This window comes from Gasterosteus aculeatus, chromosome 21 (genome assembly GCF_964276395.1).
Source record: "Gasterosteus aculeatus chromosome 21, fGasAcu3.hap1.1, whole genome shotgun sequence".
NCBI lineage: Eukaryota > Metazoa > Chordata > Actinopteri > Perciformes > Gasterosteidae > Gasterosteus > Gasterosteus aculeatus.
In genome coordinates, this window is record NC_135708.1 from 4145259 (window position 1) to 4170913 (window position 25655).

At 45.2% G+C, this 25655-nt stretch overlaps 1 protein-coding gene and 1 long non-coding RNA gene across 3 annotated transcripts in view; one reads left to right on the forward strand and one right to left on the reverse strand.

Annotated features, from left to right (window-relative positions):
- The window catches only part of LOC144390358 (uncharacterized), a 173537-nt gene extending 172978 nt beyond the window's left edge, over positions 1-559 (reverse strand). The window contains exon 1 of one of the 2 annotated variants that reach the window (XR_013454391.1): positions 256-559. This is a non-coding gene — a long non-coding RNA (uncharacterized LOC144390358). The remainder of the gene's footprint in view (positions 1-255) is intronic. The other variant, XR_013454390.1, reaches the window with a different exon arrangement.
- Positions 560-5046: 4487 nt separating this feature from the next.
- On the forward strand, positions 5047-24951 carry LOC144390296 (protein NLRC3-like). Its single transcript, XM_078096784.1, has 6 exons — positions 5047-5399; positions 7916-7994; positions 8148-8358; positions 8516-10319; positions 10411-10584; positions 13497-24951. Exons 1-6 carry the CDS (start codon positions 5332-5334, stop codon positions 13702-13704), a joined length of 2544 nt encoding a protein of 847 aa, XP_077952910.1. The 5' UTR covers positions 5047-5331; the 3' UTR covers positions 13705-24951.
- Positions 24952-25655: the final 704 nt, after the last annotated feature.

Consider the following 25655-nt stretch of genomic DNA (forward strand, 5'->3'; position numbering starts at 1 on the left):
CTGACTCTTGACTTGTTGTTGTTGTTTTCTCTGGGGGGGGTTGTCTGCATAGTCTGTCAATCATGAATTAGTCGACATCTCATCACTATTAGATTGGATTGGTTTGTCAGGTAGGTGAGGGAGGAAAATCCACTTTGGCAAAGATAAGTTGTTGCAAAGGGCAAAAGGCTCATCCTTGCTTTTGGTTGTGGAAAGTCTTTGTGGCCAGAGATCCAGAACTGTGTGGTTTGGTTTGGTAAATGTTTCTGAACGTACGGTCAGTGGATAGTTGGATGAGCTGATCCTCCTCTGTCACTGTCAGGCGTGTGCCGTCTGCTGCGTTGTCTCTGGATGGAAACTGTCTCCAAGCCTTGTCCCTGCGCCGGGAGTCAGCCTCAGAAAAGTACTTCCCACATTGTCCTTCCAGCGCCTCCACAAGAATTGCGCGTGTTGCGGGAGGCGAGAGCACAGCAGAATCCCCCAGCTCATCCACTGACAGAAACATGGAAGATATTCCCTCCCCGATGAGAAAGCCTTCCATTCTGTCACACAGCTGATGCCGTGTGTATTGCCACCTTGCATGGAACTGTTTAGTTGGTTCAACTCGGCGAAAACGTCAGCAAGATATGAAAGTTTGGTGACACATTGTCAGTGAAAAGTGCAGCCAGCTCTGTGCGCTTTTGGAAAAGTCAAAACTCCCCAATAGATTTGCGTAGTTCCCCGTGAAAGCCGTCGCACCTCAGAATGGTCCAGTAGCCCAGTGTGTTCTTCTCCCTCAGCAGCACGGAGATTAGAGAACAGACGCCTTTGCAAAGCACTCTTCTTGACTATATTTACAAGTTTACAACATAAGCAGAATGTTCAGGCTTCACGAGCAAATACAGAATCCCTTTGTGTTCATTTCCAAAGCCGCATTAAGACACACGTCACTTTATTTAATACGCTGCTTGCAAGTCGCTGTGTTGTGCCGGACTCTCAATCAAACATTTAGGACAAACCCACGGTCATGAAGATGCTCATCTAACGTTACATGGACTCTGCGTGAGGAAGAGGAGGAGGAAGAGGAGGAGGCGAAAACCAACCGGGTGTCTGGATGCTAAATGTTTATATTCTCATCCAACCACAATCACACTCACTGTCCGCATAGCGACGTTTATCTGGATTTATCTCGTTTTTTTGTCTTTGTGTTGTTGAACTGCGACAAGCCGGAAGTAACGAGGCTGTTTTTAAAATGTGAGGAGTAGAAAGTACAGATATTTGCGTGAAAGTGTAAAGAGTTGAAGTAAAAAGTGGTCTGAAAAAGAAATACTGCAGTAAAGTATAGATACCCAACATTTCTACTTGAGTACAGTAACAAAGTATTTGTACTTGGTTACTTGACACCTCTGTTGATGATGCTAATGCATGAACCCATGAATCCTTTAAACCATATAATGGTTAATATAAAACAGAAGGAGGTTTGCTTGGAATTGAACGCAGATGTGATGTGAATCCAGACGGGCTCGAGGCAGCAGCACAAATTCACCTCCTATTCCAACAGGGCTTCCACTGTTGAGGTCTAAAAAGCTGGATTTGTATGTCATCCTGCTGTGTGTGTGAGTGAGCGCAGGGAGGGAAGCTGCCTCCCTGTTTCTATAGAAACCAGTATTGTGTGATGGAACGCAGCGTTTGTGATGCGTAACCATGTGTGTGCTGTTCCATGTTGAAGTCCGGTCCTTCCTGGTCGTTTCAGGGCTGCTGTTGTTGTGGTGGTGTGTGATGATGATCAATGACAGAAGCTGGCGGAATTACAGTTTGTGTTCTACATTCAGTCACATCTTACTGTGTGCAAGCAGGCTGCTTTACTGGCTGTTCTTACCCACAATCCTTTGCACAGCAGGTATATGAGCCAGAGGGTTCAAGGTGCCATTTGATGAGGAAGTAGAACACTGCATGTAACAACATGTCCTTTGTGATTTGGCAGGCGGCTTCAGACTGATACGTGGGGAAGTTGTTCCGCCCCAACAGGTTCAACCTGATCATCAAAGTGGAGTGAAGAATAAAAACACTCTCAGCTCAGACTCTGTTGTCTTAGTGGATGTTTTTATTCAATATAAACTCTTCACTACATTTGTTACAAAGGTTTCTGCTTCATCACGTGTTCCCTACTAGTCTACATGTAGAAGAAGACCAGGTGACAAAGAGGGGCGTGCACGGGTCCTCTGAACCATCTGGTCCAACAACAGCATCCAGTCTGTTGTCATAGCAACTCTTTACAAGGTGAAAGGATCGTTCCACAGATGCTGGTTTAGATCCTGAAAGACTCTTGTTGAGCCGTGAGGAGGATTCTGTTCACGAGGACCTTTGACCCTGTTAACAGCTCAGACTGAGAATCAGTCAACCAGTCAGACTTTGGACTTGACGTGAGGACCCACCCTCTGTGATAAAAGATAAGAAGCTGATAAGAAGTCACTTCACTCCGTCTGATGGAAGCTGAAGTGAAGCACGGAGCTCCTTTTCTAACCCGGACCTGCTGAGGACAGAAGAGAGCTGCTCACTGAGGAAGTTCATGTCTACAAGCTCAGTAAGTGCAGCTGTGATTGGTTGAATGACATCATTGATGCTTGTGAAGGTGTGATGGTTTAAAGCTGGGAAACAAGATGGCGCCTGTGTGAGCAGGCAGAGAGAAGCTGCTGTTAGTCTGAATGATGACGCTGTGATGAAGAAGAGGAGCTCAGTCTGATCTGGGGTCTGTGAGGACTGTTACTGATGAGGAGGGGAAGGTAGCAGACGGAGGGGCACTAGGACCCAGCAGGGACCACAGAGCTCACCTGGGCCTTTGTTCCTGAAACACACCTGAGAGACGCTCTGTTTGTCTCACCTGCTGCTTCAGTCCTTTAAGTCCACAAAGCTTCATGTTCATTTCTTCATCTGCTTTAAACACATTTAGTCACTTTTTATTGTTTGACTGTGTTTGTTTTCTTTAGTCTTCAGTTTTTCTCTCATTGATCAGCAGGTTGTAGTCAACCTTTTACTAACTGATCACATGGTGAACCACCATCACATCAATAGAAAGCTTTCCCATGTTACCATGGTAACCACAGTGTTTCCCATCAGGGCAGCTACATGTCCCCTAACTGGTCTGTGTTTTACTGACTTCTGGACTCTGAAGGAGATCAAGAGGAGAAACAGCACAGCTCCATCTGCTGGATGAAGAGTGATAACATTCATCTTGAAAAACACTACGTTGAAAGGATGAGCATTTAAAATGACGTCTCTTGACATGTTAACAGGGTTTAAAGAAGGTAAAAGACAGTTTGTCTTTCTCCAGAAGTCTAAACTTTAACAGAAGACAATAACACAAAGTGTCCCATGAGAGTTTTAGTGTTGAGGTGAATGAGCTCTGTGTGTTTGTCCTGATGAAGATAATAATGTGTGAGCTCTCCCAGCAGGTTGTTGTGAAGGTGTGAAGGTGTGGACTCTGCTATGAATCAGGCTGAGGACCCAGATGACGGAGTCCCTCCCTCTGAAGCCCCTCTGTGTGGGGAACATGACAGCCAGACCAAAGCTCAGAGGTGAGAGGACCATCTCCAACTGTCCTCCACTCCTCTCCATGTCCCAACGTCTCTGACTCACTGACTCTGCTTCTATGTGTGTGACCAGGACCCATCAGAGACCCGGACCTGGACCTGGACCCAGCTGTGTGTCCATGAAGAGTAACCGGTCTATGGAGCCTCCTCCATTCTTCAAAGACGTTCGTCCCTCTGTTGATGCAAGGTGAGGGTCTCAGGCTGATGATGAGGTGTTTCTACCAGACTCTCTGGTGGAGGTTCTGGATTTCTTGCTCCAGGGCCCTTCAGCAGTGTCCAGTGAGGGAGGGAGAGCTCCATGGAGGACTTGGTGAGACCTGTTGGGACTAAACCAAACTGACTGGTGAAGAAAACAGTGAGCTGAAAGACTGAGCTGTTGATTCTCAGTGGGACCAGCAGGACCAGTAGACCTAAACCACTACAGGGAGTCATGTGGTCCACATCCAGACCTCACGTCATGGACTTTTACCTTATTTTGGTCTCTGTGAGGACGGACACCATGTGAGCTGATGCTTCATGATTAGATGATGATGTGATGATGTAATCTCAGTGTTTCTTTCAGTTCACATCAGCAGAGAGGAAAGTCTCCTGAACCCAGATGTTTGTCCATGAAGAGTGATCATTCTATTGGTCGTCTGTTTAACTTCAAAGATGGACGCCGTTCTTATGACACAGAGTAAGTAGGGCCCTATAAAATCTGTCTCATTTTTTCTCAAATTCCGGTTTAATTTTTCCCACAATTCTTTTTGTTTTTTAATTTTTGAGAATTCGGTTTTGAACATTTTACGCAGAGAAAATGAATTAAAAACTGAAATGTAGACAATATATTCAGTTAAAACTGAAAACGTCCATACATAGAACCTTATTTCAGGCCAAAACATGCTGCATGATAAAGACATGGCAATATCTTTTCTTTTGTGTCCAAACAGAACAGTCATTCAAAAAAAATTTGTTGGTTCAGATTTGTTGGTTTAAATTAAACAAAATACATGACTGAACAAAAAATGCCGTTAGTTCTTTGTAAGATCAAACTAAGTAAGAATAGTCCTGTCAATATCCACTAACAAAGGTGCATAACAATTGCAACAGCCCGTGCAGTAAACAATAAAACATTTTGGAAATTCAACTTAACTTTGGTGGAAATATCAAAAACATTGTAAACTTCAATTCCAAGTGCAACTCGGAGCCTTAGCTTGCACAAACTCCTTGCTGATGAGGAAGCGCACCCATCTTCTCTTTCTAGCAGGCAGATCTCATCCATGTCACAATGGAGAATGATTTGCAGAGCTGCCAGGTCTCACCCACCAGCGTGATGACATGGCAGAGGCAGGTTACATGTACGCTGTTGGGCAACACTCCTCTCAGAGCCTCCTGTATTCCTTCAGACAGTGAGCAGCATTATCAGTCACCACGGCCCAGACGTCATCACGCTCACATTGTTGTGATTGACAGAGAATAGAATGGCTTTGGAAGTATTCGCATCTGTCCATGAAGACAACATCAATCAGAAAGTACTGTTGTCCAACGCCTACGATGAAAGATAGAAAATAATAATAACCATGATTAGTATTGTGTCACAACAAAAGGGTGAGATACAGCTAGACATAGACAGACGCTTTATTTGCTTTAATTCTTAATTCCCGATGTGAGAGTAGCTTTAATGTTGTGATCAATACATTTAATACATACATGTGTAACCAGGATCCATCAGAGACCAGGACCTGGAGCTGGACCTGATCCTGAACCTGGTCTGCAATCTGGACCTGACCCCAAATGTGTGTCCATGAAGAGTGATCAGTCTATTGGTCGATGGATTACCTTCAAAGGTGGATGCCGTTCTTATGACCCAGAGTAAGTTCTTAAACAGATGAAAAATCATCCTCAGTTTTGAATTACAGAAATGTTTGTTCATTGTTTAAAGTGTTGTTTCCATGACGATCCATCATGACAAAACTCATTATCTTCATCTAACTCCAGGGTGTCAAACTCATCTTAGGTTTGGGTCAGATACTGTCCACTTTGATCTCAAGTGGGCCGGACCAGTATGATCTTAGGCAATGGTCCGGTCGACGGGGGCCGTCATTTCCAAGCGGGCGCTGCTGCCTGGAGGAACGCTGTGGTCTAAAAGGTCTAACACAGGGGAGCCCACACTTTATCAGCTCGCAAGCTACTTGTCATTCAACGCTTCAATCCAAGTCATGGCGATCGCCCGAATAATAACAACGAGCAGCAGCGGTAACCAAGGGAACAACAGCGCTGCAGACCGGGAGCACAAAACGAATCCATGTAAAGAAACAAGCAACAATAAGTTACTGCAGACGTTCTTGGTGGTTACCTCACTCCATGACTTGCACTGATGCATGCGTGGTGACCTGACGTGGTTCTTTCTTCAATGTTAGGTGATCTACCAGCACTGCGTTGGTGAAGGACCAGGGGCCTCATTTATAAACGTTGCGTACGCACAAAAGAAGGCGTATGCCGCTCTCTACGCAATAATTGGTTTTTATAAAAAGCAAACTTGACGGAAAAATGTCCTTCACACAAGCTCGGACCCACGCGTACGCACAAAAACGGGTGAAATGAGAACCGTCGGCAAACGCAAGAAACACGTAAACGTGTGTGAAAGTGTGTAAAACTAGACTGTTGTAAAAGAAATGACAATACTGCCTCTCATTAATAACACGAACACCCGATTGATCGATCTGCAGCGTAAAACAAACAGAAATACAAATTAACACATTTTCAAAAAGAAAAGTGAAATATGTTCTGCAATAATATCGGCATGTTATTAAATTCATCCTCTAAACACAGCTGTTGCTTGTCAGATGCAATCAGATGGACGGTAATAAAATGCCATGATGCCGTCACAATGCGTAATAATGCTGATGGCTGATCTCGCGCTCTTAGAAGACATGGCACATGGAAGGATTGGCGCTGTAGTGCAGCGCACCATCGGCCTGTTTAAGGGCAGATGGCGCTGCCTCGACTGCACTGGAGGAGGTTGTTGTTTACTCTTGAAAAGGTGTGAAACATCGTGCTGCATGTGCTGTGCTACATAATGTGGCACAGCTTCCAAACGCGCCTCGACCCCCTGACGCCGATGTTGGCCCAGACCCTGTCCCCGATCCCCAATCACTGCCGCCAGTCTCTCATCAGGAGGGGACAGCTCCGGTGTCCCCTTTCCCCCCCATGGAGACACACTTTGGCGATGGCGCACTAAACGCTTTTTTGCATCCACTTTGATGTCAGACCAGTTTTTCTTTATTTGGGTCCGAGGTCGTGAGGCTGCAGCGTTGCTCTGCAACCTTTTGCCACTCAGGTGCCTTGTTGGCATCAGTGATGTCCGACCTGTGTCCTCCAAAGAGCATCTTACTTCTCCTTTCAACCTCCCAATGATCATTTCCACTGAAGCCGCAAAAGCGGCGCTGCCTTTAGAAGTGATTATGATTTATTAAGGGAAAACTGCGTAGGTTGTTTTATAAGTCTGAATATTTCTGTGCGTACGCACGTCCTACGTTTCATCCGTACGCCACTTCTGGAGCAAATCCTACGCAAGCTTTTATAAATGAGGCCCCTGGTCCCCCTGGTCCCCCTGGTCTAACACTTGCGCTCACTCACAGACTGCGATCCCCAGTGGACTCATTAGGAATAGCAGCTACTTTTATAGAAAAGCAATTTGTGTCTTTCTGTAATTCTCACAATAGTAAAATCATCCAGCGGGCTGCACTGGACCCACAAGCAGACCAGATTTGGCCCTTGGGCCTTAAGTTAGACACCCATCATCTAACTGGTCTGTGTGTGTTTAAGTGTGAATCATTGACTGTAAACATCCTCAAATGTGAACACAATGTGAGCTAGTTCCTCCAAATCAGGATCAGCATAGGTCACATCTGGAGACAGCTGCAGGTTTCTGGAGACGACTGGGACTGAACATGTGATTAGAATAAACTCAGTGCTCTGTGGACCAGCTGATGTGGTCTCTGGACTCCATGCAGAGGTTTGGACAAAGTATCGTCAGTAGACTCTGTCAAAAGGCATCATCAGTAGACTCTGTGAAAAGGTCCAAAGACTAGTTTCAGAAGATCTAAGGAGACTTCTAGAGGTCAGGGGACGGACTAAAGAGGTTTGGAGGAGTTTCATAGGACTTTGTACCAGATGCAGAGGTCTGCAGACGTTGTTTTTATGACCCACAGTAAGAACTAAAACCAGATGAAACTGATGACTAACTGTTACTCAACTAATAAACTGTCCATCATCGATAATCTTCAGCATCTGGTTTCCATCATGATCAATCATGACAGAAGCCAGTTGTATTGGTGTTGATGGTCCAAACACCATGTGAGCTGATGGTTCATGTTCCTCCACAGAGAGGACCAGGAGAGCTCAGAGGCTCCCACAGGTCCGTCTGCCCAGCAGCATCAAACACACCTGGACTCCATCTTCATGGTGTGTACATGTACAACTACTTTAACATCTCTCAGGTCAACATCATCTCCATGCTGCACTTTGTAGACCAGAGGATTGTCCGTCTGTCCAACATGGACCTGATGGTGGCTTCCATGTTCTAGTTGGTGTCATTCATAGAATGTTCTGTTCCAGCTGCTGGAGGAGAACATCCTCACTTTTGTGAAGAACGAGCTGAAGAAGATCCAGAAGGTTGTGAGTTCAGATTACCCAGAATGCTTAGAGAAGGAGGATGAGGAGGAGCTGGATGAAGAGCAGAGGAGGAGCAGAGAGGCCTTTGTGAAGATCTCAGTGCACTTTCTGAGGAGAATGAAGCAGGAGGAGCTGGCTGAGCGTCTGCAGAGCAGTAAGAGGATTTCTCTACAGACTTACAATGCTGATACATGAGACCTTCACTAATGTCTCCAGAGATGGACAGAATATATTCATAGTCATTCTCTGAGGAAAGGACATGTTGAAATCTATTCTTTGACTCATTGATCTTCTTTGTTGTCTTCATTCAGGACTTCTTATTGCAGTTTGTCAGCGTGAACTCAAATCCAACCTGAAGAAGAAGTTCCAGTGTGTGTTTGAGGGGATCGCTAAAGCAGGAAACCCAACCCTTCTGAATGAGATCTACACAGAGCTCTACATCACAGAGGGAGGGACTGCAGAGGTCAATAAAGAACATGAGGTCAGACAGATTGAAACAGCATCCAGGAAACCAGCCAGACCAGAAACAACCATCAGACAAGAAGACCTCCTCAAAGCCTCAGCTGGAGGAGAGGAACCAATCAGAACAGTGATGACTAAGGGAGTGGCTGGCATTGGGAAAACAGTCTTAACACAGAAGTTCACTCTGGACTGGGCTGAAGACAAAGACCACCAGGACATACAGTTCACATTTCCATTCACCTTCAGAGAGCTGAATGTGCTGAGAGAGAAGAAGTTCAGCTTGGTGGAACTTGTTCATCACTTCTTCAGTAAAACCAGAGCAGCAGGAATCTGCAGGTTTGAAGAGTTCCAGGTTGTGTTCATCTTTGACGGTCTGGATGAGTGTCGACTTCCTCTGGACTTCCACAACAATGAGATCCTGACTGATGTCACAGAGTCGGCCTCAGTGGATGTGCTCCTCACAAACCTCATCAGGGGGAAGCTGCTTCCCTCTGCTCGCCTCTGGATAACCACACGACCTGCAGCAGCCAATCAGATCCCTCCTGAGTGTGTTGGCATGGTGACAGAAGTCAGAGGGTTCACTGACCCCCAGAAGGAGGAGTACTTCAGGAAGAGGTTCAGAGATGAGGAGCAGGCCAGCAGGATCATCTCTCACATCAAGACCTCACGAAGCCTCCACATCATGTGCCACATCCCAGTCTTCTGCTGGATCACTGCTACAGTTCTGGAGGACGTGTTGAATACCAGAGAGGGAGGAGAGCTGCCCAAGACCCTGACTGAGATGTACATCCACTTCCTGGTGGTTCAGTCCAAAGTGAAGAAGGTCAAGTACGATGGAGGAGCTGAGACGGATCCACACTGGAGTCCAGAGAGCAGGAAGATGATCGAGTCTCTGGGAAAACTGGCCTTCGATCAGTTGCAGAAAGGCAACCTGATCTTCTATGAATCCGACCTGACAGAGTGTGGCATCGATATCAGAGCAGCCTCAGTGTACTCAGGAGTGTTCACTCAGATCTTTAGAGAGGAGAGAGGACTGTACCAGGACAATGTGTTCTGCTTCGTCCATCTGAGTGTTCAGGAGTTTCTCGCTGCTCTTCATGTCCATCTGACCTTCTTCAGCTCTGGTGTCAATCTGCTGTCAGAAGAACAAAAAAACTCCCTGGTGTCTAAAGTCTTTAGAGTCAAACCTGAACCAAAGCATCTCTACCAGAGTGCTGTTGACAAGGCCTTACAGAGTCCTAATGGACACCTGGACTTGTTCCTCCGCTTCCTCCTGGGTCTTTCCCTGGAGACTAATCAGACTCTCCTACGAGGTCTGCTGACACAGACAGGAAGTCGCTCACAGACCAATCAGAGAACAGTCCAGTACATCAAGAAGAAGATCAGTAAGAATGTGTCTCCAGAGAAAAGCATCAATCTGTTCCACTGTCTGAATGAACTGAATGATGGTTCTCTAGTGGAGGAGATCCAACAGTCCCTTACATCAGGACGTCTCTCTACAGAAGAACTGTCTCCTGCTCAGTGGTCAGCTCTGGTCTTCATCTTACTGTCATCAGAAGAAGATCTGGAGGTGTTTGACCTGAAGAAATACTCTGCTTCAGAGGAGGCTCTTCTGAGGCTGCTGCCAGTGGTCAAAGCCTCCAACAAAGTTCTGTAAGTACAGAGAGAGTTAGATTCCTACATCAGAACTTAAACATGCTGCCATCTTTTATACTTACTGCTTCTTCTTCATCCCTCTCTTCAGACTGAGTGGTTGTAACCTCTCAGAGAGAAGCTGTGACGCTCTGTCCTTAGTTCTCAGCTCCCAGTCCTCTAGTCTGAGAGAGCTGGATCTGAGTAGCAACCACCTGCAGGATTCAGGAGTGAAGCTGCTGTCTGCTGGATTGAAGAGTCCACACTGTGAACTGGAGACGCTCAGGTCAGGATCCAATTAATGTCCACTTGGTGTCTTTATTTACAGCCATGCTACATGGAATTGAAACACAATGTTCATTCACAATAAAACATAACAGTGTCATCCTATTAATCTTCTTATTTATGCTACGTGATAATATCACTAATTGAGGAAAATGGGTTTGTCTTCAATGATTTAAATGTGTGTCTAAACTATCAGCTCCCTTCTTAAAATTATTTGTTTAAGATTTCAGGTTTCATAAAAATCTTTTTCACCAGGAAATAAACCAGAACTTTGTAAACAGAGGAAGTAATCTCAGGGACAAAACTTTGGCCCTTTTGTGAATGTATGTTTGTTTCCCTGACATTACAAGAACCTTTTAGACAAAACAAATTCAGTAGCTTAAAAAATAGACATTGCTGAAGCCGCGGCGGTGAGTTGTGGCCTCAAGGTCTTAGGTGCATCAAGGGGCGGTAACCCTCGAACTCCGTGGTGGACACCGGTGGTCAGGGAAGCCGTCCGACTGAAGAAGGAGGCCTTCCGGGTTATGATATCCGGTGGGACTCCAGAGGCAGTTGCAGTGTACCGACAGGCTCGAAGGGCAGCAGCCTCTGCCGTGATGGAGGCAAAGCAGCGAGTATGGGAGGAGTTCGGGGTAACTATGGAGAAGGACTTTCGGTCGGCACCAAAGTGTTTTTGGAAGACCATCCGGCACCTCAGGAGGGGGAAACGGGGAACCATCCAAGCTGTGTACAGTAAGGATGGGACCCTGTTGACCGCGACTGAGGAGGTTATCGGGCGGTGGAAGGAACACTTTGAGGAACTCCTGAATCCAACTACTACGCCCTCTTTGGTGGAGGCGGAGCTGGAGGCGGAGGAGGGATCATCGTCAATTAGCTTGGTGGAAGTCACTGAGGTAGTCAAACAACTCCACAGTGGCAAAGCCCCGGGGATTGATGAGATCCGTCCAGAGATGCTAAAAGCAATGGGTGTTGGGGGGTTGTCTTGGATGACACGCCTCTTCAACATTGCGTGGAAGTCTGGGACAGTGCCAAAAGAGTGGCAGATCGGGGTGGTGGTACCCCTCTTTAAAAAGGGGGACCAGAGAGTGTGTGCCAATTACAGGGGTATCACACTACTCAGCCTCCCGGGTAAAGTCTACTCTAAGGTGCTGGAAAGGAGGGTTCGGCCGATAGTCGAACCAAGGATTGAAGAGGAACAATGCGGTTTTCGTCCTGGTCGTGGAACAACGGACCAGCTCTTCACTCTTTCCAGGATCATAGAGGGGGCTTGGGAGTATGCTCAACCAGTCTACATGTGTTTTGTGGACTTGGAGAAGGCGTATGACCGGGTCCCCCGAGAGATACTGTGGGAGGTGCTGCGGGAGTACGGGGTGAGGGGGTCCTTGCTTGGGGCCATCCAATCCTTGTACGCCCAAAGCGAGAGCTGTGTTCGGGTGCTCGGCAGTAAGTCGAAGGCGTTTCCGGTGGGGGTTGGCCTTCGCCAGGGCTGCGCCTTGTCACCAATCTTGTTTGTGGTCTTCATGGACAGGATATCGAGGCGTAGTCGGGGGGAGGAGGGTCTACAGTTCAGGGGGCTGCGGATCTCATCGCTGCTTTTTGCAGATGATGTGGTCCTGATGGCATCTTCCGTCTGTGACCTCCAACTCTCACTGGAGCGTTTCGCAGTCGAGTGTGAAGCGGTCGGGATGAGGATTAGCACCTCTAAATCTGAGGCCATGGTTCTCAGCAGGAAACCGATGGATTGCCTACTCCAGGTAGGGAATGTGTCCTTACCCCAAGTGAAGGAGTTCAAGTACCTCGGGGTCTTGTTCACGAGTGAGGGGAAGATGGAGTGTGAGTTTGGCCGGAGAATCGGAGCAGCGGGGGCGGTATTGCACTCGCTTTACCGCACCGTTGTGACGAAAAGAGAGCTGAGCCGGAAGGCAAAGCTCTCGATCTACCGGTCAATCTTCGTTCCTACCCTCACCTATGGTCATGAAGGATGGGTCATGACCGAAAGAACTAGGTCACGGGTACAAGCGGCCGAAATGGGTTTCCTCAGGAGAGTGGCTGGCGTCTCCCTTAGGGATAGGGTGAGAAGCTCAGCCATTCGCGAGGAGCTCGGAGTAGAGCCGCTGCTCCTTTGCGTCGAAAGGAGCCAGTTGAGGTGGTTTGGGCATCTGGTGAGGATGCCCCCTGGGCGCCTCCCTAGGGAGGTGTTTCAGGCACGGCCAGCTGGGAAGAGGCCCCGGGGAAGACCCAGGACTAGGTGGAGAGATTATATCTCTGCACTGGCCTGGGAACGCCTTGGGATCCCCCAGTCAGAGCTGGTAGATGTGGCCCGGGAAAGGGAAGTTTGGGGTCCCCTGCTGGAGCTGTTGCCCCCGCGACCCGACCCCGGATAAGCGGTTGAAGATGGAGATGGAAAAAATAGACAGTCTGAAACACAATGTTCCTTCACAAAAAAACATCACAGGTACATCCTGTTGTTCCTCTCAAGCTTTGTTATGTTTTGTTTTGATGTATTTAATGGATGAAAAGGATAATAGAGTAGGAAAAGAGACTCAATACTTTTTTGTCTGATGGTTGTTTATTTGTCATTCAGGATGTAAAAAACACAAGATCACACAAAAAAGATTAATTTCTCATTAACACTCACTTTGTTCTCTCTCTTCATCTTTCTTTAAAATAAGTCAAATAGAGGATAGAGAAGCCTAATTCTGTATTTAGGTCTAATAAACAACATTAACTATCCCTGCCTCATCCTGATATTGATACTACAGTACTTACTATAAATTGTTCCTCTTGTTTAATATGGAGCTAAATACATTTTCTTTGGTCCTACTGATTTTATTTTAGTTCAAATACATCAAAGAAGATTTCATTTCATAACAATAATGTTATCTTTCTTCTTGTTGATTGTTCTCTCTTCAGACTGGATGGCTGTAACCTCTCAGAGAGAAGCTGTGACACTCTGTCCTCAGTTCTCAGCTCCCAGTCCTCTAGTCTGAGAGAGCTGGATCTGAGTAACAACCACCTGCAGGATTCAGGAGTGAAGCTGCTGTCTGCTGGATTGAAGAGTCCACACTGCACACTGGAGACTCTCAGGTATGAAGAGGCCTGCTGCAGTCACATACCATGAGTGTGTTAAAGGAGGTAGAGCTGGAAACCTTTTCTCTGTCAAACTCTCAGCCTGGTTAATGTGACACACCAAGCTGACCTCAAACTACCAGAGACTCATCAAACTGTTTGTGTCCCACATCAGACCTTAAATACAGACAGAGTAGATAGGGAACATTAGCCTTAATGAGCCTAATCAATGATGTTGATTCATTTATTCGTAGTTTTTAACCATTCACATCACATTCTCACAGACCAGGGACATTTAGTAACACACACCCATAGAACACAAATTATTACTACCTGGATATATAAATATAGCTATATCCCTACTTGCAAAATTCCCCAGACATGATTATAACATGAGCATATGGTGGACAATAAGAAACATTTTGATGAAAGGCTATTGGACGGTTAGTTGCTCGTCATCTGCCCCCAGTGTGTGTTGTCCTATTAATTAACAGTAACAACAATCAAACAGACAGCATGTTGGTTAATAAACAACAAAAAGAAACAATCTGTTCAAAGCGTCTTGAAGGATCATCACAGTAGGAATGTAGCACACATGGACAGACGTGAGGCGTGCGTTAGTTTTTAAGAAGTGCTTTATTCCTCCGTTAGAACAGGTAAGAAGTGCGCATCAGATACACAGGTACACTTTAGCTCACTATTTTCCTTCTTTCCTTACTTCTCCCAAGCGTGCAAAATCATCTCCCGCTTGACTCCTAAAACAATGACCCCTTTGGTGACCTCAGTGCTTGTTTGAGCATAACTCATTCTCACTTACCAACAGATTTACAGAGTATCTCTTCGCAAAAGAACATATGCTAGTTTAATGAACAAATAATTAGAAAATCAAATACATAAATAATGGAATATAGGTGGGTCTCCATTTACTGTAGCATCTCAACACTGTGGACTCCACACTGTCCCTTTCAAAATGAATGTTGAACCAACATTGGCTCTAAAGAGGAAGTTCTCAGGAAATTTATCTGCTGCCGTCCTTCATGTGTTAAAGCCTTCAAAAGTCTGCAAGTATTTGTTTAGCATAGAAGTCCTATTTTAGTCCTATTTTCTCCATTAGTATATTCTGTCAAAGTTCAGTGCATCTGGAGCTTGGACGCTACGTCCTGACTCCCGTATTCGTTTAAAAGGAGTTTGTCTTACTGCTGAATTGTGTAGCGAGCTAAATACGCACAAGGAGAGCAGAACCGCGTCTATGATGGTCTCACTGTGCAGCATCTGCAGAACATCTGTCTGAGTATCAGCAGGAGAAGGTGCTGCTGAGAGAGTGATTCTGATATTTATATTTCATAAAGCTTTGCCTCCATGTTGGATTTCCCTCTTTACAGCTTCCACCATGGATAGCGTGCTCATCGATTGTCACCAAGTGACTGCGGCTGACATGTTGAATTACATCATCTCCATGACGACGATATTTGACCGGATCACTACGGTCTCAATGTTGGGCATTTAGCTAGCTAACGTTAGCTCGGCTAGCTCGTAGGGAACGTTACCTCATCTGTGAAGAGCAAGCTAACATCGGCCGAGTTAACGGCACAACTTCCATCACACCACCATTCTCCCTGAGCTTCACTTTCACTTTAGAGGATTCACGTCTTAGGATTCAGTTTTAGCGAGTTGTTAGAGCAGTGTCAGGATCTCCGATCCCCCCGAGTTGGCTGATAAGAAGGATCGCAACACGTTGATCAATTAAAGTCAAAAAGTTAAAATTTATTTATCCTGTTTGCTTGCAAGCAGGAGGTCCAACACACCAGCACGTATCTCAGCGCTCGGCGTAATGACGTCTCCGAGCATTAAAAACGCTGAGTTTTTATACACATGTGGAGGACATTCTCCGTGCCAGTTACGAGAAGCTGCAAAGCAGGTTGAGATAAGAACCCAGGTGAAGCTGAGGGTAGCATTACATTACATTACATGTCATTTAGCGGACGTTTTTATCCAAAGCGACGTACAATAAGTGCATAGTGTGCATAGCACACACACACACACACACACACACACACACACACACACAAGATCCTCCTCAGTGGCCGGTGCAAATTATAATTAATTGACATAAAGTAAAAACATGGATCCGGAACTTTCGTACCGAATAAGATATGTACAGAAGTCCTTTGTTTTGAAGAGTCTATGAGCTCGAGTTCACCGTCCTCCCTTCTCAGGACACAGCTAACGAAACAAACTAACATTTTGTATCATGCTGCTTATTGCGCGTCAGGGTCAAAGACACTAGAGACACGGCTTTAGCACAAAACATTGTTATAATATATTTTATCAGTACATGCATCTCACAATTCCCCCTTCTGATCTCTTCAGAGATCACCCCAGCTGTTGGAGAACGTCTCCTGGATCAGCCTCCTCATCTTGCCTCCTTTCCAGGCCAATAATGGGATCGTGTCTTGTCCTTTCTTTTTTTCTTTTTGCTAAACTAAAGCGGAGAATTGAGAAAGATAGAACAGAGGAGAGGATAGTTATACACTTATTCTTGGTCTTCTTGGTTGTAGACAATCGACACAGATCACCATGCTCTGGGTGTCTGTCAGTCAACTACTGTTAAGGTTTCGGAAGCTCTCGAGGGAGGACTCAATCCTTTGTTCTCGTCCCGGCCGGAAACGAGGACACGAATGAGTCAATTCGTTTAAATTCAAAAATCAAAAGTTATTTAATAACTGAACAACGTAATAGGGATTACAATTACAAAGTGAAATACTAAGCGAACAGTGGAATATTTCGCGAAATAGAGAATCCTCTGAGCAAGTCTGAAGTGACTTATCAACGCGGCTGCAGGAGAAGTTCTAACAGTCTTTTCCCCGCCATGGTCCTTTGAAACCTCTTGAGGTGTGTCTTCTTTGGTGCATTTGAATGTCATTGGCCTCTTCTCCAAAGGGTCACCTCCTCCATTGTCCCCTTCACGTCGAGGTGTGAAGCTGCAGCTGTAACCTGAAACCTCTCTGTCCTAGCTGTCCCTCAAATTCCAATGCACTCAATGTAGATACAGTGGCTTTATGCCTCAATGAGTGAACCCAACAAAGCATACATCGTTTAAGTCTTCATCTTATAACTAGTATACTTTCATTACAACAACCCATCATTAATGATCACCGTTCATCACACTTCATCATAAGATCTAAGACAGTTCATGTGGTTCCATTCTCAAGACATTTGCCTCAGTTGGCTGCCTCGCAATAAGTTGTTCATTTTATTACCTGACAGGAGAAAAAACTCCCAAAAAACCCTCCTTGGGGATAAAATTGGGAGAAATCCATAAAGAACGGCAATTGGCATCCGTCCCCAGGTTTTAACATCACATTGTAACAGAATGTTAATGTGTGCAGTGTGTATATGATTTAAATGACTATGAATTGTGTTTGATTGAAATTGCATTCACTTCATCTAACATGTTAATGTAATAACTAATATCTAACATCACACAAACTATAATTCTAACACTAAACATTATTACACGTACTATAATTTCCTGACTAGGGGTGCACTTCTGGCTTAAATCCCTAACAATTCCCTCCTTGCTCACAGTTCACTGTGAGCATCCCTCAAAGACAGAAAAATTATCATACAGTCACATCCGTCAACAGTGATTGTCCCTCATCATCTACTCGCTACCGATTTCCCTGTATGCTAGTCTCACTAAACACAATATCGATCAATCCCTGCAGGAATCCAAGGATGCAGGAGATGCAGCTTCATCCGTAGTGGACTAGATCATGACTGTAACACAAGAAGGGTTAACGCAGACAGGAATGCACTTTTCCGTTGTGCTATAATACTGACAAACCCGTTGGTGAGAGGATTGTCGTCGCCTTAGTTGTCTGCCAGCTGCTGGTTCGAGCTGTCAGTCCAGCCAGTGCTTTGGACACCGATCCGTCAGACGCTGTATTATTGGGAATGAAAGTACAACAGGCAGATCCAAACATTCTACAGACTCCTCCCTTCTCTGCCAAGATCATGTCCAGTGCCATTCTATTTCGCCATGCCATCAAACTAGTCTTATCCAACTGCTCGTGGAGCCCTGTCTTGGCATCCCGGGTGAAATTTATGAATCGCTGCTGGTTGTAGTATATGTAATTAATCCAGTCTACATTTTTATTGATTGTCACCCACCAGAAGAAAAAGGATTCTATGCCGCTCGCAATTTGATTCCTGGCTTTAAACTCATCAGGCACCCCTCTGGGCACCCCAATGGCATCTAAGTACACATGACTATCAAATGAGCCCGCAGGACTAGTGGATCTCTTCGCTCTCCTGGCGACGTGAGGATGTGGTGAAATCAAGTCTTGAAATGTGGTCTCCTTCACTGGAAAGACATAGAATGGCATGATAAGCTGCACTAATGCACAAGTACCCGTCCAATTAGCTGGCAGCGTTGGATAAATAACCTTAGTTCCACACCACCACCAGAGGTCAGCTCTGGGAATCGTCTGATTCAACACACTTGAATATCGAGTGACATTAGCAAACTGAACTGTGGTACAGTTTACTCCTGCAATGTCACCTACTTTTATCCCTCCCGTTATCTCTGATACTATGCAATCAAATGTACCATCTGGAACCATAAATTGAGGTGGCGTGCTCAAGGTAGCTGGCGGATAATCCCATTGGAACTCTAGACAAGTATGGTGGACAGGCTGAGTCTGCAGGACAAAGAGCTCCAGTATACATTTGAATATAGGACTTATTGGTCTGAATCTGGAACGTACAGGAGTGGGCATAGGCCTAGGTTGAGAACACACTATACAATCTGTACTGTGCATGTTTGTGGCAGTATACTGTACCCATTGGAGCCATAGATTAGACTCCGAGAATCCAGTTTCCCGTCTTACCACACCCTCCCAAGAAGTGTCAGCTTCAGCTCCAACCTGATCAGCAGTGGATTCCTGTTTGTTAGCAGAGGGTTTAACAACAATCTTAAACAACCCTTGTGGGCTTTCAATATCGTATGTCCCTCCTTTCAACACGTATAGTCCACTGTCCCCCAATTCTGGATTTTTCAATGTGATTATTAGTGAATTGCACAACCCTCCCCCACATTTAGCCAAATCTGGATACCGGTTTTTCCGCATCGTTAAACGGGTTTGCAGCCCAGGTTTAGGACCAGTTTTAGATGACTTCATCTACCAGTGTGTGCGAACTTCCATTCTGCCTCCTCGCAGTCACAGCCGTACTGCTCCACTGGCTTACCAAACCTGACTCCTGGTCCACATCGGTTGGTGGTGGAACACAAGTATTGGTCCGACCTCCAAAACCTGAGGTCTCGGACTCCGCAGGCTGCAATATCACAATAATCAAATTGAACAGATGCAGATATATTTTCCTTGAATGTCAACGTGAGAGCAATTGCTGGTTGGATGTTAGGTGGTAAGGAAACATCTTGTCGACTGGGATGGGATAGATCACTTACAGACGTCATGTCATCGTCACCTGTGTGAACAGCTGCACTTCCCCGAGCTGAACTTGAACCCCCTACTACCAACTGATACTTACGCTGTGGGCGAGACATTTTCTGCTGCTTTGTTCCCTCCTGTGTCTTTTGGCTCTGAATTAACTTGCCTGGTATTTAATCGGGTCTCCGCAAGGGTTTGGCTTGGTGCCTTAGCAGGTGCACAATGTGTGAGATGATGCCAAGTGGCTCCCGCTTTACCTTTCACCTTTACCGAGTGTGACGTTGCCAATACTACCTCCCAAGGACCGGTCCACCTTGGATCACTCCACTTGCGTTTATGGGCCTTAATCCACACCCAGCTTCCTGGCGGTATGACTGGAACCTGCTTCCCTTGGCTGGCGGCTGTCTCTGCGTTCGTCACCTTCGTCTCCTTCCTAGCTACTTCTGCACAGTCATGACCACCCTCAGTAGGTGGCAATCCAGATGTCATATTCACACCTTCTGATGTGAAAGAGAGATGGGGCTGGGTCAATATACCAGATATCCTAGCCCCTCTCATAGCTGTCAGAGTGAAAGCTTGTGTGTCTAGATAAGCTACAACACCGTGGTCTGTGTGGACCTTCAAAGGATGACACATTACCAAGTATGCAGTCTTCTGTACCGCTCGAGCTATTGCGGCCAAATGTCTGGTGCAGCCTACTTGTCCTAGTTCTATGGGATCTAATTTAGAACTGTGATAAGCCAAAACCGCTCTCCCCTCCTTCTGTCCAAATGTTCCCCCGTGAATGTGTCTAATGCTGCTTAGTTTTATCTTGGTGATGCTTGGTCATTGCAACCGAATAGCCGCTCTGAATTCAAAATCCTCAAGTTCTGTTACTGTAATATCGTTGGCGTATGTTTGTTTGAACATTCTTATCATATGTGTTTATCAAGTGTCCCAGCAGTTCCCGTTCCTTCTCTAATCTGGAAATGGTGTGCCACATTAGCTCAGTGTTTGTGGATTCCTTCGTTGTATGTGTGTGCCTATACTTCTCCTCCTTGATGTTCCTCTGTTGGAACATCTGTTGTTGTCAGCGGTTTGGTCAGATGACACGTAGCTGTCATCCTAGACGTGTGATTAAGCTTCACGCTCCCTCCTTGAACCTCGGATCACCTCAGTTCCTGTGAGCAGACTACTCTGCTAACCGGAGGTCCCATTAGGACAAGATTCCTCAATCGGCTGTTGAATAGAGAAGCACAAGTGGTGCAGCTATGTGTGTGCGTGTGTGTAGGTGTGTCTAGATGTGCGTGTGAGTGTGTGTGTGTGCGTGTGTGTGTGTTCTCCCAATTCATGTTGCTCTTTCTTCTGGTTTACCAAACTCTTCAAGCAAACAAGTTCTACCATCTAGTGTGTGCATATTTAAACATAACTGGAACTCAACCTTTTACCCACTTATTTCCCAGGTTTAGCTATTTCTTTTAATGTGGAGTAATTGTATCATCTGTGTGTCTCATCAGTCCTTGTGCCTGTGAATGAGAAGAGCAATGTCATTACACATTCGTTCCAGGAAGAAAAGTTCAGGTTGGATATCCCTGCGTTGGCCATCGTCTGCTGTTATCCGTAAAATGCCACTTGAGTAGCTAAACTCTAACATCTAGTGTTTTCCTAAAAACATTCCAATCAATTCGTGAGAAGTTTCATTGATAGAAAGACTGATTGTTCTTCTTAACACCTTAAATCAATGTCATCTACACATCTCTGTTGTTTAGAATCTTATGATTGTGTTTTCACTGCATGCAATAATGTTCCCAAATCGGCAGATACTCTAGTTATATTCTGTTCTCCCCCAGTCCCTCATGTTGAGGTAGGTGTAAAAGCATCCCTTCACATAGCCTTTGGTGATGCTAATCAACCCCAGGCCACCTCCTGGCTTATCTAACAACGTCGTAAAACTCCCACAACGCCGTTTCTACTGGGTGTCGTTGCCGATCTGGACCGTCTCGCATTGGAGTCGCCTGTTCCTACTGAAAAGCAAAACATAGTTAACAATTGCCATGCACATGTATTCGAGGAAAAATGTGTCAGTAAATTTATCCTAGTGAAATAATTCCCCCCATACCAACCGTGTGTGATTCTTAAATGACTCTTAGATGACATACAACCTGTGGATGGATTTTATGGCTCCGACACTTCCCCAGGATTCCTCCTCTTATCAGTTGTTGTTTTAGGGAGGTCTGCTCACTCCCTCCTCGACCATGAGTCGCCATCACCTTTCAACCTCTGCATCCCCTCTGGAATCTATCCTCGTCCCTAATTCACTCCCATCTCAGCATCTGCCTATTGTTTCTCCTACTGGGAGCTAAACTCCCAACAAAGTCATCATTTGTCCTGACACCTGATGTTCACCTGATGGTGGAAGGAGTTCCCTAATGAACATAATAAACACACATACCTACCTACTACTACAACTGAAGAATTAGCACCTGGATGATACTCATAAATGTTGTTTTCTTAGAAGGAGAAATCCCTTCTTTGTTCTTGCTGTTCTGGTTCTGTTCCCTCTTGTTCAAATTCACTTCCTGCAAGTCACTTTGGATTAGAGCCTCAGCTGAATGAAGAATGTGATGCGTTGACGTAAAGAATGCCTCTGCATATCTTTATCTGCTCCTAGAGTATTTACACACTGTTTTGAAAAATTGCCTTTCTCAAACGGCCTTGTTTCCAACCGATTTGAGGAGCCATTCATATATAGAAATTTGGAATCTTTGACATAACTGATTATTGACCCCCATAGTCAACTCATGAAAAATTAACACCAATATTGCCTTCGCGTCCCCGTTCAATGATCTCTTTGAGTTTTTGCTTGTAGGTCTCACCCTCATGGTGTATGACTGTTCCATGTCTTCATCAACTAATTGACCAACCCAGTTATCTTTGTTCATTCTAACCTCGAAGCAATCTGCTCATTCCAAGTATACACAAAAATGTTACCTCACATTCTCACCTTCACAGTCAATTTCTTCTCCTTTTACCTTCAGCCTGTTTGCTCGGTCATGATGACCTTTGAAAACCTATGCATTACTGCATAACTCTTCAACCTGTTTTCCCATTTTTACCACTTCCCCATTAAAATAAACCATTCGATGGCCTCACTGAAGGCCTCCATCATTATAGTCAATTTGCTGACCTTTGTGACCACTTTCACAAGTGGTCGAGCATTTGCAGTATCAGTCTCTAAAACTTCAATCAATGTATCAGAATGTGAACCTCAAACCCCGGTGATATCAACAAAAGTTCTCCAAACCCTTCAGGGTCATAAAACAACAATGAAGAGTGTGAGTCCCTCGATCCCAAATAGTACCAGGAGATAATAAATCCACTTAGCATCAGACCCATCTGTTCCAGACCCCCCTCTTGTGTTAATCTCCACTTTTATTGCTCTTCAGCCCAACAGCAAAGCAGAGGGTGGGAGACGTGTCTGTTACCTGCAAACACAAACTCAGCTCATGCTTAGTTTGATCCAATCTATTCATTCATTACTGATAGATCACCAACCTCTCGTGGTTAGCGTATCCAAATGTAAGGGTGTACTACTTGTTGAACATTACAGGATGACCGTCTGTAACAAACTTTCATATTTCGTGATCTGGTGCTATAAATGTTCCTTTGATCAGACATTTGCTTCAATCATCAAGATACTGTATCAAGTGTATCGTGCACTATACACTCAATAGCAGCACTCAACAATTTACCGCCCATCTCTGAATTCAGGAGAAAACTCAAAAAACTACAAACATTAATCCAAAAAATTGACAATATATACAACAACTCTCCTAATTCCTTATCACCTTCATTCCTCATTTAAATCTTACACAACCTTGTATCTTAATTTTCAATGACTGATTTCCTCTTTTTAAAATCAATCTTCCCTACAGGTTTAAGTCTAGTTTCAGCTGACACTCTCAGCAGTGTATAATCTCTAGTCTCCTCTACCTGGAATGTGAGTCGTAAACCGTAGAGACTGAGGGTGCTTATCTGAGCTGTTGGAAAGCAGCGGGGGTCGGTGTGTCACCAGTTAGTTGTTTAGGGCTCGTCTGCTTTGTCTCCATCAAAGCAAGTGGCATCTGTTGCTGTGGTCACCACATATGGGGAGGTGGAGGCTGGGGTGTGCCCAACCTCTGGTTCTGCCTGGACTGCAGTGGGTTGGAAAACCTTCCTGGAGGAGCATTTGACCGTGTGTTCCCTTCATATTTCACTGGACACGTTCTCGACCAATGTCCCACCTGCCCACATATAAAACACACATCAACCCCATACCCTCCTTGGTAGTATCCACTCCCTCGGTTAGGTTCACGGCCTCTGTCTCTCCCTCTGTACTGTGATGGTTGCTGGTATCCTCTCAATTGGTTTCTCACTGCTGGACCTACGGTTGGATATGTGGCTTCTGGAGGAACAGGGCATTGAGGTTGTTCATCTCTCACCGACAGTTGTTTCCTGACTCTCTGTTTTTTCGTTGCTTCTGCATCTGCTGCTGCCAGTTGGATCTTCAGGAGTCGATGCGTCATCGTCCCCAGTTCTTCTTGCCTCCTTGTCTCCGCAGCTCTCTGTATTTTGTAAAAGTGGGTTAGATGGTCTCTCCATGTGCTTTCATCCATGTCGTCCAGTCCCACTACTCCCTCCAACGCTGTTTGAACAGCCTGGGGCAAGCCTTGCTGCACAGTGTGTCGCCAGGTTACTGCAGTAGATTTGTTATTGTCGTGTCTTTCTCTTGTGGTCAAATGCCATTCTGTTTCTGCTCTCCTCAGATATTGAGACATGTCTTCACCTTGTTTCATACTCAGACCCATCAGGATGGACATGCTTGGCTTTGTAGGCCAGATGTTTCGCATTGTGGCCCAAAATACTCCTCTGACCTTATCAAATGGAGCCTCATCCTCTTGGTTGGTGGTTCCCGCTCTTGCTTCTAAGGCTCTTAGGTTGACTGTTCCCTCTAGACGGGCTATTAAGGCTCTCATATCTCCAAGTGCCAACTTATCACCTATTGTGTATTTTTCAAAGAGCCGGATCCATGGGTTAGCTCCTTCTCCCAATGGCGGCAGTCCCTTTTCCAGCGCTTCCATGTCCCGATGACTCCAGGGCACAAACTCGCTCTGACCGTTGGCTTTTCTCAGTAGTGGGCACTGTGGGACAGGGGAGGCTGCAGGTGGCTCATTTCTTATAGGGAGAATATAGTCTGCATAGTGGTTTGGAGCCTTCTTCACCAGGATACAATGTCTATTGTGATGACGTCCTCCATCAGCAACCTCTCCTTCTTTGTCGTTGTTTGGATGGGTCCTCTGCACGTATATTTTGATAGACAGGAGTCCTGAAGTAATATACAGCTCCTCTGCGGCCTCCTGGTATTCACTTGGTGTTTTACGGCCATGTTCACAGCTACCTGCTTCCTCCTCTCTGGCCCTGACAAGCAGTTCCTGAGTCATAAGCGCAGCCATCATGCAACCTGGAATACTCTAAACAACCGCTATGCTGTCCCTTCTGTCCTAGGTGTTACTCTGTCACTAACTGTAAGAAAAACCCAAACTAAGTCACCCCTAGCAGCTGTCCGAGGAAATGTCAAATTGAACTATCGACCAGAATCGATACAGTAAAACAAATAACCAAATCTAAAAAGTAAGGAGGACAATTTACAACATCAAATCAGTTCAATAACTGCTGTGTAATTTACTAAACTATCTTGTTAGACCACTAGGTTAAATCAACTTATCAGTACCTCTAACCTCAAAATCAAATCAATCACGGAACTGTAAAAATTAGTATAATCAATGATCCACGCCAAAGACTATGATTACAATTAAACAGAGGAAAAAGAGAAAGAATTAACTATATCTCAAATCAAAACTCAATCTTCATTCAAAATTCAAAAGTCTAAAAATTAAACTTCAATAAAGTTAATCTTGATGTCTAAAAATGAATTACTCCAAATTATTAATCAAGGTTACAAAATTAATCAAAGTTATGATGATACAGTCAAACTGCCGGCAATATTAATCAGGAAGTATAGCAGAAGCACTCCCCCACAAATGTCGCCAGAGATTATACCACAATATAAACAATGATCCACCCCCAACCCAGAGACAATGCAATGACAGTCAATCCGGTTTCAGCTAAACATTGGAGATCGAAATCAAACAATTCACAACAGCTTCTCAAAAGCACCACATCAAAATTAAATCAACCTCCAATTCCAATCCAAAATCGATGCAGAACTATAGTACAAACCAAATTCAACGTAACATTACAGCACTTTAATGTTTCAAATAAACGTCAACACCAATCCAGATATCCGTCAAGTTGTCGTATCAATCTTTGCACTGTCCTATTAAGCAAAGGCAAATGTGCATCAAAGTCAACGTCCGAACACGGCAAGTGAAGAAATTGAACTCCCCCTCTTGTAATTCCCTCTTACACCCACCAGATGGCACACTCAGGGGCTTTCCCCTCACGATGTGCACTTACTCCAACCACATGAGGCGCTGTTCAGCCGATAGCTGAAGATCGAACACAGAACTAC